The sequence below is a fragment of the Glycine soja genome, chromosome 2 (assembly GCF_004193775.1).
Source record: "Glycine soja cultivar W05 chromosome 2, ASM419377v2, whole genome shotgun sequence".
Lineage (NCBI taxonomy): Eukaryota > Viridiplantae > Streptophyta > Magnoliopsida > Fabales > Fabaceae > Glycine > Glycine soja.
This window is the reverse complement of record NC_041003.1, coordinates 6,609,958-6,624,803: the sequence shown is the minus strand read 5'-3', so window position 1 is coordinate 6,624,803 and position 14,846 is coordinate 6,609,958. Positions and strand designations below refer to the sequence as shown.

Genomic DNA, 14,846 nt, shown 5'->3' with positions numbered 1-14,846 from the left:
ATAATAATTTTTTTTGAAAGGGTCATAATATAAATTATGAAAAGAAGTAAGTGTTTTATAATCTCGATTGAAATAATAGGATTATTATAAATATGAAATCAATAATTTAATGGATCTATCAATATGTATGTAATATGGTTTTTATTAAAGATTAATAATTTTTATTTATTACTCACATGGTCATTAAATTTATTTTATATTATAATTTGATCTATTATTTATTAAAAGTTGTAGAATGGTTCATTATTTTATTTTTGGTTCTATATATAAGAAAAAAAAGATAATATTTTTTTAGTCTTATTAAATTTATTTTTTAATCTTAATTGATTGTGAGGTCTATTAATGATGACTCTCTTTTCTCCGTGAAAACATATGGGTATATTTATTGATCTATTAAAAAAATAAGACACACTTATTGGTTGAAAAATTATCTTTCAAAAAATAATCATATCTTAAATCATTTAATGTTATAGGTAGTCTTATAATAAAATTAAAATTTATAACAAACAAACTAATCTAACTATTATTATTGGTCTTGATAGATTAGATAACTATTTCGTATATATTGGATCAGAGTTAATAAGCTATTACTTTATAGCACATCGATCCTTTTCGAAAAACTAATTATTCTCAATTCTGGGAGAAGATTTTAAACTATTTGGTTGATTGATTCAAAATCTCTCCTGGGATTCACCTACATGAAAATTCATTGATGTTCTAAAAAAAAGAAACAAAAACAAGATGAAAATTAAAAAAAAAAATGAGTTCATGAGCAACTAGAAATTGAAAGTAAATATGACTAAATCCATATTATTTTTCTTTAAAGATGAATGTGACTCTTAAAAGGAATCTAGAAACCAAAATGAGATTAGATTTTTCACTTTTTCAATTACTGGTGAAATTCATTTTTCATGTGGATTTTTACCGTATTTCTATGTCTTCTTGGAATTAGTAAAATGAATTTCACGTCTTAAGTTAAAAATAGATTCAAAATTGTGCTTCAAAATAAATATAAAAAATCATTATTTCAAAAGGATAATATTAACCAAAATTTGAGAAATAAAAGATGAAAATAAATACTCATAATAACTTTTAATAAAAAAAGGACCAATTTTATTTTCTTCTTCTTATGTTTGTTAATTTTTATGTTTTTTCTTATAAGCTCTAGTTTTCTCATCACATTAACATTAATCATTAGGCCCTTTATTTTATTTTTCTTTCTATTATTTCTGCCTTCTTTTGGCCCTAAAATTCAGGTGGCCTTCTAAATTTCAACATTTCCCATTAAAAAATTAGGCGCCAAAACAAAATCCCCAAATTTCCCTCACATCTTGCGTCGTTCCAGACAGCTTCAGCACACAGCAGAGACTCCCTTCGCATCCAATGTCTACGCTCTTCATCGCCCTCCAATGCTGCCAATGCTCCACCATGCAGGCACTCTCTCTCTCTCTCTCTCTCTCTCTCATATTCTGTGTGCATTCTAATCCAATTGATTGCAACTATGTTCAGGTGAAGCAGAAGAAGAAGAGCAGCAACAAATGGAATTGCGCGGTCTGCAACCAGAAGCAATCGGTTTGCAGAGTCTTCGCCCAGGGATTCATGGCCAAGGAGCTTCGCAAGTTCGTCCAGGACTTCAACATGTCCCGCAAGTCCTTCGACGACGGAGAATATCCCCTTGCCGGAACCCTAAATCCGCCGCTTCCCGCCACGGAACACGGAGACGCCGAGCTCAACCTCAAAAAGAAGCGGAACGATTGGTCCGCGTACCTCCACCAGGAACAACAACCAGATCATGATGGTTAGAAATTTTAATCTGAAAATTTCAACATCAGTCTTTATTTAAATTTTATTCAGTTTTAGGCCTCGAAAAATTGTACAAATTAAAATATGAATAACATTTAGTATTAGAGTTCAATGGTCATAGTAGAGTATGGCTTTTGAAGTAGTTGATGTAAAAGTTAAAAAAACTTATCAGTGATTTGTAATTGGATCACAATGTAAAACTATTTTACACATTACATGATCATCTATGTGGAATAACTGGGTTTTGGTTTGTTGCGGTGTGGTATTTTTCTCTCGATTTTGATGAATTTGGGATGGTGTGAATTGAGCAGCAGATGATGATTTTGAGCCACTGGTTGTGACTGAGTTGCAAAAAGGTATGTTCAAGAAACGCAGAGTGGTGGAGGATTCTACTGCAGGAAGTGACAGGCTTTTCAAAAAGTCCCTTTTCCATAACTCTCAAGGTGCATATTCCTTAATGCTACGTGTCTGTATATTTCAATTTGTTTTGATGGTTCGTTGTTCATTCGCATTTCACGACATTGAAAAGAACAGATTTTATGTACTGTAGTTAGTTATAGAGCAGGAAAAATTGATAATTAATGCCATGTTAATTTCTTTTCCAGCACTATACGCTTTTAATCATGTTAATATATAGCATTTGGACATTATTCGCAACTTAAAAAACCTTTAAATATAAATCTTGATTGAATGATAAGACAACCAATTTTTCTACTTGTTAAATCCATCACCACTTATGCAATTGTTGCCTTAGAATGTGGTCTCAGTGGATAAAGAGTGAATCTCAAAGAAGATAAAATAAACTTTCATCAAAACCTTTTCCTTTTAAAACTACTGATAGCTTTGTGATGGATGAAAGAGCAGAAAATATAATAAGAAAGAAGAATTTTATTTTATAAATGTAGTATTGAATAACATTGAAATTATGTCATTTATGTGGATTCACATTGATGCAGAGGAGCTAAGGATAGATCAACCAAGAGTTACATCATTGACTGAAAGCAATCCAAAGAGAAATAATTACGTAACACCAACTAATCAGAGGACTCAAAAATGCAAACCAACTAGCAGCAGGGCAGCCTCCAAATGGAACAATTACTTAACTGAGGACAATGAAAATTTAGAGCTTGGATGGAAGAAAAGCTTTAACTTTGAGGACCATTCAGGTCCAAGGAACAACACCGTCTTAGAGACCATGACTAGTGAAATAGTAGAAGATGATATTCACCCAGATTTTATGTGAATTGTATTATATTATAGATTGTTGTGCTGAATGCTTATCAGCATGGAGACTAATTACCAGAAGAAAAATAATCACCAATTCACCAGATGAATATAAAAAGTACCTTGCATATAAAATTTGTCAACCTTTTCTCTATAAAACCCGGCGTTACATTAAAAAAAAAAAAAGATTTTCTGTACAAGTTGACAAGTTCTAGATAGCAAAGAGAGATTAACTTCGGGAAGATTACTCTAGTATGTATATCTTATTCAAAAGACGATGAATAAGTACAGGAAATATTATGCCTATTTATAATCCCAGGTTTGTACAGATTAAATGAGAAAATGGGGAATTAAGGAGAAGTTCAATAAAATTGCAATTAAATCAATATAAAAAACGGAAATATTATGCTGACACAAGTAATCTAATAACTCTACACAGTACTCGCGTGTTTCGGTGTAATGTTCAATAGCATTATTTGACAACAAAATACGTATATATTTTTGTGCAGATTATTTCGTCAGCAAAGGATACTTTCTTTATTCTGTCTAAACAATTAATAATTGACATAGCGTGCACAATCTATTTTTTTATTCGAAAGATTGGCTAATGGCTAGGTCTCCCAAGACTAATAATTTAAGGATTTGGGTATAAGTTTAATTTAATCTTAAAAGTTAATTTTGAGGTTGAGGATTACCTTCATTTATATAGTATATTTTGGTACATTATATCTAACGTGAGACTGGATTATTCTCAAAACATCTCTTTATGTCCAACATTTTTGGACTTAGTGCATAAATGATATGGTGAGTAACATTTTAATGGATTTAAAATAAACTTTGATAGTGATACATTTTAAAAGACTTAGTTTCAAAAGTTAACTCATAAATTAAAGATTATCTCACACTTTTATATTTTTTATTGACAATATTTATAGTAGATATAGGACTTGAGTTTTACCTAATAAACACACTAAAGAACGACTAAAAAAGAAAATGTTTATAATGATAATTTCAACTCCCAATCCTATCTACAAGGATCATTATTAGAGTTACATCCTTCAAAACATACTTAATAAACATTTAGCCCCTAGGAAAAGTTTGTCTTTACACTAGAGAGAGTTGCTCACTAAGAAGACCTAAGTTGTGACTTAAAATATGTTTGCTAAGGAAAAATCGTATTCCCGTAATAATTTAATTTGTAATAAACTGAATAATTTGGATTTTTGACAATAGTTGAATGAAATGTGTTTAATTACTAGTGAGAAAAATAAATTCCAAAGCAAATAGGAAAAGTGATAGGAATCAACACATAAGAAAGCCTAGGATTATGGTTACAAATCATGCAATTGATTTCCCCCAATTCATCCCATCTAATATGTCTTAAGTCTTCAGTCATTGACTTATCTTAAATACGCTAATAGGTTCTAATCAAACTCTATCACCTATCTTTCTCTTAGTTCAATTCCTATTAATTTGGTCAATTAGAAATTAAATTAAAAGGAAGTATAAATTTAGAGAGAGTAATTAAAATTAAATTATGTTAGAAATCTGTAAAATATGTATGGTCATTTGTTGTTTTAAGGGACCTGGTTATTCTATAGTTCCACTTATTCATACAAGGTTGGTCACAAACGCATAAACTATTTAAATATAGAGTGATCAATTCTAAAGAGATTAAATATAATAGAATAACATAATTGAATAAAGAAAATTTCAATTGATAAAATTGGGGTTCATTTGCATGTTACATCATCATAACCTAGAACAAAGGATTTAGCTAGCCATAGGCACAAACAAGCAAATAAACAACCTTAAATGCATAAGGAAAATACAGGATAAGAAGAATTATAGTTCATAGCCCCTATAATCTTCCTCATGTTCTTCCTATTCCAACAAAGCTCTCACATTGTGTCTAGCTCATTCTCAGAGTTCAATTTTGTAACATTAAAAAAATAGCTCAAACCCTCACCCAATTCTCCTTTTATAAAATAAAAAAATGTAACTAATGCATGCAGGAGCACGATTGTTCTCATTGAGCGGGAACTTTAAATTCGAACTTTGGGTGTGGGGGGCAGCGCAGTCGTCAATAATGCTTAATTATTGTAACTTAAATAATTTTTTTTTTACTATTTTCTATTCTTTTATGCTTGATTATTGTAACTTTTAAAATATTATTTCTAAATTAATATGAAACTAGTTATAATAGAGAAAAGTTACGTTGCCATGTCGTCAGTGGTAGTGCATGTTGCCACGTTCTTCCATTATGCTGAGTAAATGATACACTTACATTCTTCGAGGTTTCATGTGATTGTACGAACTCTATTATATATATTTTTTTATCTCTACACTAATTTTTTTAATTGTTTGAAAATATTACATTATGTTTCCTTGCCGAGAGATTGTTGAAAACATTGAAAAAATCTCACAAAATTTCAGGAAGTATGAATGTAACTCACTTTTTTACTTTTATTCCATTCAAGTAGTAATAAGCAGTCGATATACAAAATCATACTTTCTCTAAGAATTTTTTTCTACTAAATGAATTTAAGAAACAGAATACTATATTTTTTTTACGTTATCATACTAAATTTCTTAATTATAATGAAATTCCAAAAACTACACAAAGGAATGAAGTGAAATAAAAAACTTTCAAGGTCATAAAATTGTTGTAACAAGGATAAATTACCTAATTAAAAACTCACAACAAAAGAATCACCATTAAATAAAGTGTGAAAATTTTCAAAATATACATTCCACATGAAAAGGAAGTATGGAAACATGAAGTGAAAATAATAAGTAGAAAGAGACAAAGAAGGTAAATATTTTATTAAAAATAATATTCTATTAATGACATTGATTAGTCAAAATATAAAAGACTCATTAAATATGATTTATTTAATTTCTTAAATGAAAACACGTATAAATATACCTCTTTTTCTTTATTGAAAAAAGAGAGGAAGGAATTCAATTTCACATTGCACTGTAAGTTATTGTGGATTCAAAATTAGTTTGATTGAATCCAACTACACTCCACTTCAGATTTCAGTATTATATTACTTTTTTTTATGAACTTGTTTGCCATTAATTACTAATTTATCACTTTTTCTCCAAATAATGCATGACATCAATGGGATGTTAGTGTTGATTTACCATTAAATAAAACATGATTTATCTTATTTTAATTGGATTATATTGTGATAAATGAAGTGTTATATGAACGAAGTCTGGCTTAATACAAATCATTATAAAAAAAAAAATTAAAATCATCAATTCTTGAGTTTGATTTGTCTTTCCTAATTTTACTACCACATCTAAAATTATTACCTTTTTTTTATCAAATGAACATTTAATTATGAACACTAGGAGGTCAAGATTTTTTTATTTTATTTTATGTACTGTATATATATTTTTTTATTTTGTTAAGTTACAGTGGATAACAGTGGGCTTATGGGACAAACTGGATACTGGAAAAACTTCCCATGGAAACCTGCAGAATCTTCTCAATCACCCTGTGGTGTATTTGGAAGCGGAGGAAGGAGCCTATTTGGGAAGGAAAAAAATACACCAATAAACATCTCAACATATCAAGCCTTGCAGTTTCTTTTTGAATGGTGGAAATAATCTGTCTTTGTCGAAACCAGATCCTGGGGTCGTGAAAATAAATGTCGATGCAGCAATATTCAGTGATGCTAACACTCTTGAAGCAGACATGGTGTTGCGGGATCATAATGGAATGTTTCTTCAAGCAAAAACAGTCAGAGGCAGAAGTTTGAGCTTTGTTGTAGGCCAAACACTGGAGTATTCAGCAGTGGAGGAGGATTGTAAAGCTTTTGATGGTTTACAGACCAATATTATAGGAGTTTCTGAGTTTTATAATCTGCTTGCAACATGTCAATCTCTTCTCAGTTATTATCCAAACTCAAATGTGAGTTTGGTATTGAGACAAACCAACCAAATAGTCCATAATCTAATTAGGGCTTCTCGGTTACATATATTTAAGCAAATATTTTAAATGAAATATAATAAGTATTTTCCTCTAAAAAAAAAAGTTACATAGAATCTCGTAACTTCAATTTTCGAAACCTAAAATTTGTGATCAAGAATGATGACTTGGAAATAAAGTTTACAAACATATATGCTTTTACCAATTCGTCTTTCAAGGATTTAATTGGAAATATTTATATCGAATTTTAAGTCAAAAGAATATTGGCCAAACTATTGTTTCACAAGAACCACCATTAATTATTTTTATGTCAATGATGTTTCTTTAAGAGTTTTGTCAGTCATGTATAAATATGGTTTACATCTTAAGAGTTAAGAGAAATAGAACTATCCAGAGGCTAAGCTGCTAGGTGGAATTTATTTTTATATTAATTAATTTTATTACTTCAGTTGCTTAAAATATCTAGTAAGAATGTCTGAATGTCAATGTGTAACTTATTGTAAAAAAAAAAATTCCAACCAAGTCCACCTATGCATATAATTTAGATTTTAGCTTCCTTTAAAATTTTGGTCTTTAATTTTTTTATAAAATAAAAGCATCTATAAAAGATTTATTTTTTCTCAATCGATGAAAAACTTGGAAGGAAAACTTTTAGGGAAAATTGCAATGCATGCCACTGCGCAATCAAAGAATAGTTATCTGGTTAATATAAAGACTAAAAAATGTGAATTTCTTGACTCACATGTATTAATCTCATAAACATAATTAACATAATGACCAAAATATTTTTTTGAAAGGAAAATAATGACCAAAATATTCTAAACTAAAAAGAAAATAATTGGAAATTCTAAAATCTTTCTCGACCCAATTAATGCAACAACCTATCTGTTTTGGCCAATATAAGGTTTCTGAAGTCAAACACACCAGGACTAACTTGTTAGGATCATAAAAAAAAACTATAATATTGATCTAGAAGGAAATAGCGACAACTTGTTAGGATCATAGAAAGTCTATAATATTGATCTAGAAGGAAATAGGAACGGACATAATTATCCAAGATAGTTTTTGCTATCAAGCCAATATTCATGATTATGAGAATTTTAAAATCAGTGCCGACACTGTTCACGCTCTCATTATCAGGCTGATCGACTATATCAATCATGTCTACCATATACCAACCAAATCTAGATTTGTGGGCACCCAGAGAAATAAAACATCCTTTGCAAATCTAAACATGGCATACCCTAGAGTAGTTATGTTTTCATAAACATAGACATGTACACATAATAATGGAAAATTCACATGAACTCTAGAACAAATAAGAACTTAGCAATGGCCAAACAATTAGAAAACCAACCATGCATATAAAATAGGGTTGCATTTGCCTCATGGAGATTTTTAGCTCATCCACTTGGTTGTTTTAGCTCATCCACTTGGTTTGAATTCCTCAACCCAAATTAGATGCACGAGGTGGAAAAAAATTAATTTTAAAAAAAGGAAAAAAGAATGCATGTCCACCAACATCCCAATTCAAATAATGTAGGTCTAAACAAACAATATCGTCAAAAAGTTAAAAAAAACTAGATCATTTACTGCAAATCGAATCCAAATTAAAAGAAATTCATAGAAGACTAAAAAGATCCTTGACAACAAATGTTCTGATTCAAAAGTCAATAATCCAGGGTGAATAAAACAAGATCCTCATGAGAAAATGGCTCAAGTATGATTGAGTATATAACTCTAACACCGAGATTGAGATTGTATCATTCCTTCAATGAGACTGAGCCAAGTTGATCACCAACTTCTTCAGAATCTGGTGCGGCTTCACCAAGGGCCTGCATTGCCTCAAACACCTTTATTTTCAAGTCCTCGGGAGACTCAGTCAGATGGATGACCTCCGACTGATCCATTTCCAACAACATTCCTGTCACCTTTTCAGTCTGATGATGATTTTTAGTAATTTCGTCCACAAGTGGATATAGATGTTCAGCTAGCATCTGTTAGTTTTATCCATCATATAAAATTACATTACTCATACCAGGATAGATATAACTTGTCAAGAGTAACAACATTAATGTTAAACTATGTGCATAAGGTTTACACCCCTAAACAAAAAAATTCAATGAATTCAGAGGCCTTTCGGCCAATGCAAAATTTTACATACCAGGTGCTGATTTTCTGGGGTAGCAGAAGCCAGAGCTGAGGCAAATGTGTTGGACAATGAACCACCAGGATGCTGATTATAAGTAGGAGCTGCGGAAATTCCTGAACCATCAAAGGGCAATGGCATCATTGGAGCCACTATACCATGGGGAACTACTGACGGATCCATGCCATTTTGACCATTTCCCATGTATCCAAACCCTTGGCTGGAGTTAAGATGCAACATCTGGTTCTAAAGTTCAAATTTACAAATGTGTGAAATAACTAGTAATGTTATTTATATTAGAGGAATAAAGCTGAATTTAAGTAAAATGAAGTAATAATTACCCGGTGGAGATTTCTAAGTCTTGGAGGAACCTGTCTCTGGCGGTGGTATGGCATGATGAAATTTGGAGCAACACCAGGATGCATGCCCGGCAAGAGCTGCTGCTGGAAACCATATCCTGTTGGTTGAGGTGCTACAAGACTTGGTGCCCCTTGACCATAATGCAATGCTTGAGGGCCATGTCTTGGTGCCCCTGGATGATATACAGGGATTCCCGTAGGTAAATGCGTGATTGCATATAGGGCATGCATTTGAGAAAATTGAGCCTGCCGATAATCCAATTAGTAACACATTGTCAATTGATTCAGTTTATGGAAAAATATAAAATTCAAATATGTATGACTATATTAAATTAGGTTTTAAAACTTAAAAAATTGAAAAAGTAAACAAGTTTATGAATTAATACAAAATGACAGTTTTTGTCTTCGAGATGCACCAAAAAAAAAAAGATTCAAATTAAGCCTATGTCTAATTCAATTTTAGGTAAGAAAATTATTATAGATATACTAACATGAAACCATGTGTATGTATACCGGAAATTAGAAATTCACGCTACATCCACTCACTATAGAAGTAGTAATTTGTATGTAAATCATTATTAATTTATCCATAATTCAATCCAAGACAGATTTAAATTATATAATTAGATAAAAGATGAGCATCACCTCCAAAAGAGCCTTCCTCTCTTCTTTGCGTTGGGCCACAGCTACATATAGGGGCCTCCGTCCAATCATCTTTCCATTCATTTCATGCAACTAAACAAACATAGCAATAGTTCATGCTAGATAACAAAATAATTAAGGATATATTTAACTCAACCAAGCCAGGCTTCTGTTCTACGAACAAAAGAACTAAATACTTACGGCTCTATTTGCATTCCGAGGAGCAGAAAAGGCAACAAAACCATAACCCTTGCTACGCCCATTCGGTTCAAGCATCACCTAGAAAAGAAAAACAAACAACAAATGCAACAAAGGCTATCATTTATTAAAATAATAATAATAATGAAGTCATGTATGACGTCCGTACACAACCATGATAGTCAGTTCACATGCAAAGAGCCTAAGAAGCACCAAAAGACAAATAGACAAACAAGGAGAAAATTTCAATATACCTTGCAAGATGTTATTGTTCCAAACTCAGAAAACAGCTCCTTCAATTTGTCATCATTGATATTATAGTCAAGGTTTTTCACGTACAAATTAGTACCATGGTATTTTTCATATTTCCTTATTCTTTCCAACTCAAATCTGGCTTTCAACTCCGCCTCTCTTTCTGCTTTTCTTTGAGCTCTCCCTACATATAAAACCTTATCATCATTGACTGTGGTTCCGTTTAACCTTTCAACCGCAGCAACCGCTGAATCTGGACTTTCGAAATTCACAAAACCAAAACATCTAGATTTTCCATCTGTGTCTTTCATGACCACAGCACTAGTTATTGTACCATAGGTGCTAAAGAGCTGCTCAAGATCTTCATCAGTATATGTTTCGGAAAAGTTTTTCACATACACATTGGTGAACTTTGGTGATCCATCTACCTGAGCCCTTTCCTGGCGATTAACAAAGAGTCCAACATAGACTTTTTTATCATTTATCAACATGCCATTCAACTCTTTGATAGCATTTTGCGCAGACTCTTCATTGTCAAATTGCACAAATCCATACCCTTTCGACTGACCAATGCTATCAACGGCTACCTTACTAGAGAGTACAAATCCAAAGGCAGCAAAAGTGTCATGCAATGTCTTGTTATCTATTGATATGTCAAGGTTCTTGATAAACACATTTGCATATCCACTTTTTCGAATGCTAGGATCTCGGTTAGAAAACATAACACGAATGGATTTTCCATTCAGAGGAGTGAAATTCAGATGCTCCATGGCATTAGCAGCTGCAATATAAACACTGGAATTAGAGAGGCAAATCAATGCACTTCAATGTTAAGTTCATTAAATAACAATTTTTCACTTCTATTTTTCTCCTAGACTGGCTTAAATGGCTAATTATTAATCATCATCATAATAATAATTAATAAATGAGTCATTTATGTAAATGTAACAATTAATGACATCATTTTTCTTTCATCCTTAGTAATTTTCATTTGGAGAGTGGTGTTAATCACTCAAAGAACAAGAAGTAACCAAACAAATGGTAGAGCGAACAACTTTCTCAAATTCAATGTAATTCAAGCATTGTTTATTGTAAAACAAAAACAATGAAAGTTTCCTTCAGAATCATAATTGGAAAGATTCAATTTAGCTTCTCTAAAGGGTGCATATCACTTTAGAGAAGGCAAATCTGACTAGACTTAAAAAAAATTTATCAGTGAAATAAAAACTTTTTTCTATTTATTGTTGTCATTATTAAGCATGAGAAACCCGCATTAAAATTTAGGTCATTCCAAACAAAAAGCCTATTTTATTTATTGTTGTCATTATTATTATTAACTCTTGGACCACAAAACAAGAGTCAAACATTAAAGACAGAGAAATATTATAATTGAAGAGAGAGAAGGGGAAACACCCACAAATTCCCACCACTCTCCCTGTGAAAACAAAATTCACTGAAATATTATACTCCAAATGAATTGAATTAGCGCAGCATCAAACTCACAAGGTATTTTTCTTCTTTTATTCAATTAAAAAATTCATTCAGTAATAAACAACACATTTAAAAACACCAAACGTACAACCCAGACAGAAGACTACTCTAGATGAAAATAATCAAATGCAGAACTCACTAAAAGAAAAGGAATCACCCGTTACCCAAGTAATAATACAAATATATATAAAAAAAAAAAAACAATTCACTCATGAGGGCGAATGATATTTTTTTATGTTTATCATTTAAAAAAAAAAAAAACAACCAACACAAACAGAATTAGAAAACACAAAACACCACCCCCATCTCAGTAGACAAATTATTTCATTCAGAGCAAATAATGAAATCTAGAACTTCAATCAAAAAATAATAATAATAACTTTTTGGCACAAAACAATTTTTTTAATTCTAAACAATGAAGAATGATGTAACAAACCATCCTGTGGGTTGACAAAGTTAACATAAGCATATCCAAGAGATCGGTTTGTCTCATCCCTACAAACTCTAATTGAAAATATTGGGCCCACTCGGGCAAACAGTTGAAACAGCTGCGCCTCGTCAACGTTCCTTTCAAGATCACCAACGTACAAAGAGGCATTCCCAGATTGCATACCGTTCAATGCTCCTGCTGGAACCATCGCCGCCGCCATTTTTTTTCTGCAAAATTTCAATTAACTGAAGTCAAAGTAGCAGTGTAAGGATCAAACAGTGAAAGAAAACAACGAAAAGACAAAAAAAAAAACAAGGATTACAGTGGCTAGGGATTACCAAAAAGGGATTGAGGATTTTTTTATAATTTGCTTTAGTAAATATTTTGGTTCTTTGTTCCCTTGAGGTTTATATATGATGTTGGTGTGGTACTAAGGAGTATAAGCATAATGATGTGGACCCACGTCCGATGACAATGATGCGTGTAACAATGAGGCATGTTTTTTTTTTCTTTGTCATAATTCCCGCACGTTGAAGTTGACGTTTCTGGGACTTTTCACATTATATTAATTCACTACATTTATTATATTAATTGACTGCATTTTATTTTAGTAAATATTAATTGACTGCATTTTATTTTAGTAAATATTAATTGACTGCATTTAAGGGGCACACAAGTGGACTCTGGACCTTTGTTTTCACGTCATTCCGTGAGATAGAAACACGACACGTCATACTTACATGCCACCAATAAAAGGTTTACAACTAAAAAAATAAAATTAAAAAATTAACCTCTAAAATTATAGAAAAAGGGTCCACAACGAGGGCATTCTTGTGATTTCATTTTCCTTCTTTAGTTCCCCCTCTGACTGTCATCTTGTTGGACTAATTAAAATACCCGAGGTTGAGAGTTTTAAGATGTGATTTGAGTTTAATTTAAAGTTAGTTTGTATAATGAGACTTGTTATTTATTTATATATTTTATTTTTAGTTATCGTGTGAGATTTAAATTTTGTAATATATTTCTCATGTCTAATACTTTTAAACTTAACACGTGAATAACATAATAGTAATCTTTTGAATGGATTTAAATTCTAATATCATATTAAAATATGAATTTAATTGTAATTTATTCCTAAAATTAACTTATAAAATAAGGGTTATTCTTTAGTTATATATTTTATTTTAATATTATTTTTAATCAATTTCAAACTTAAATTTTTTATTCAATACAGCTATGATGATTATACAATGTCCTGAAAGTCAATTGAAGTTTTCTTGCTTTCTTCTTTTGTTTTAGTTTCACTATGTACCAAAAAAATCTAATTCCTTTTAATAAGGAAATAATATAATTTATTGCCTTTAATAATGATTTGATTTTATAAAAATATTATATATTTATAAAAAAATAATTTCTCTTGTTATCTTTTTGTTTATGTAAAATAAAATACGTAACTAACTAAATGAGAAATTTTATACATATATTATTATTATTATTATTATTATAGGCTTGACTCAACAGAAGAGTTTCTGCTGATTTTAACTTGATTTTTTTTAATTAAAAAGACATATAAAAAAATTTCAGAATCTAACTTGTTAAAAATAAGCCTAGAATAATAATTTTATATGTTTTTCTAATATATTTTATATGTATTTAAAAAAGTATATATAAATAGATTTTAAAATATATACATAATAATCTATTTAATATATAATATAGTTTAAAAAATATATTTCAAATATATTTGAGAAAAAAAACTAAACAAAGAAAGTCGTGTAGTGTATGGCATTTTCGCGTTGTCATGTAGAAACATCCATAGTTTTAGTTAATGAAAGTTTAGAAGACAAATGTGTGGCTTCAGTTTTACTTAATTTTTTAAGTTTAAATATATTTTTGATTGGTGTTTTATATTTGGTTTCTAATAAAAAATTTATTTGAGATGAATTCTTTATATTTGAAAATTTTTATGCAGGTCCCTTCATGATAAAGGATCCGTTGATGTGACAGTTATTTATGTTGCATGTCAAACATCATCACACACCGACCTAATCCCCAATCACGTGTTGCGGAACATGATAGCATAGTGGTGCCGTGAGCAGAACATCCCCTTCAAAGCAAAAACGGTTACAGGGAAACACAACGGTGAAGTTACCAACACGGGGATTAAGAGGCTGGGGGTGGTGTTGAGGGAGCGATCGGAGAGGACGAGGGAGAGTGTGGGGACGACATTGGTGGGGAGAATGAAGGGTTCATGAGAACGACTATCATGGTTGCTTCTGCAACTACAATGAAGGGGATTCTCTACTTGGTGCACCAGGCTCCTATCATGTTCAGTAGCACGCAATTCGGGTTTAG

The 14,846-nt window shown here is 31.0% G+C and overlaps 2 protein-coding genes across 2 annotated transcripts; one reads left to right on the top strand and one right to left on the bottom strand.

Moving 5' to 3' along the window:
• Positions 1 to 1,272: 1,272 nt before the first annotated feature.
• On the top strand, positions 1,273 to 3,157 carry LOC114383922. The gene is made up of 4 exons (XM_028343624.1): positions 1,273 to 1,434; positions 1,510 to 1,798; positions 2,115 to 2,246; positions 2,760 to 3,157. The coding sequence occupies exons 1-4, from the start codon at positions 1,384 to 1,386 to the stop codon at positions 3,044 to 3,046; spliced, it is 759 nt and encodes a 252-aa protein (XP_028199425.1). The 5' UTR covers positions 1,273 to 1,383; the 3' UTR covers positions 3,047 to 3,157.
• Positions 3,158 to 8,569: 5,412 nt separating this feature from the next.
• Positions 8,570 to 12,955, bottom strand: LOC114383916 (polyadenylate-binding protein 3-like). The gene is made up of 8 exons (XM_028343619.1): positions 12,830 to 12,955; positions 12,498 to 12,718; positions 10,573 to 11,351; positions 10,322 to 10,399; positions 10,124 to 10,213; positions 9,461 to 9,724; positions 9,135 to 9,365; positions 8,570 to 8,967 (listed from the first exon to the last, which is right to left on the bottom strand). Exons 2-8 carry the CDS (start codon positions 12,709 to 12,711, stop codon positions 8,734 to 8,736), a joined length of 1,890 nt encoding a protein of 629 aa, XP_028199420.1. The 5' UTR covers positions 12,712 to 12,718; positions 12,830 to 12,955; the 3' UTR covers positions 8,570 to 8,733.
• Positions 12,956 to 14,846: the final 1,891 nt, after the last annotated feature.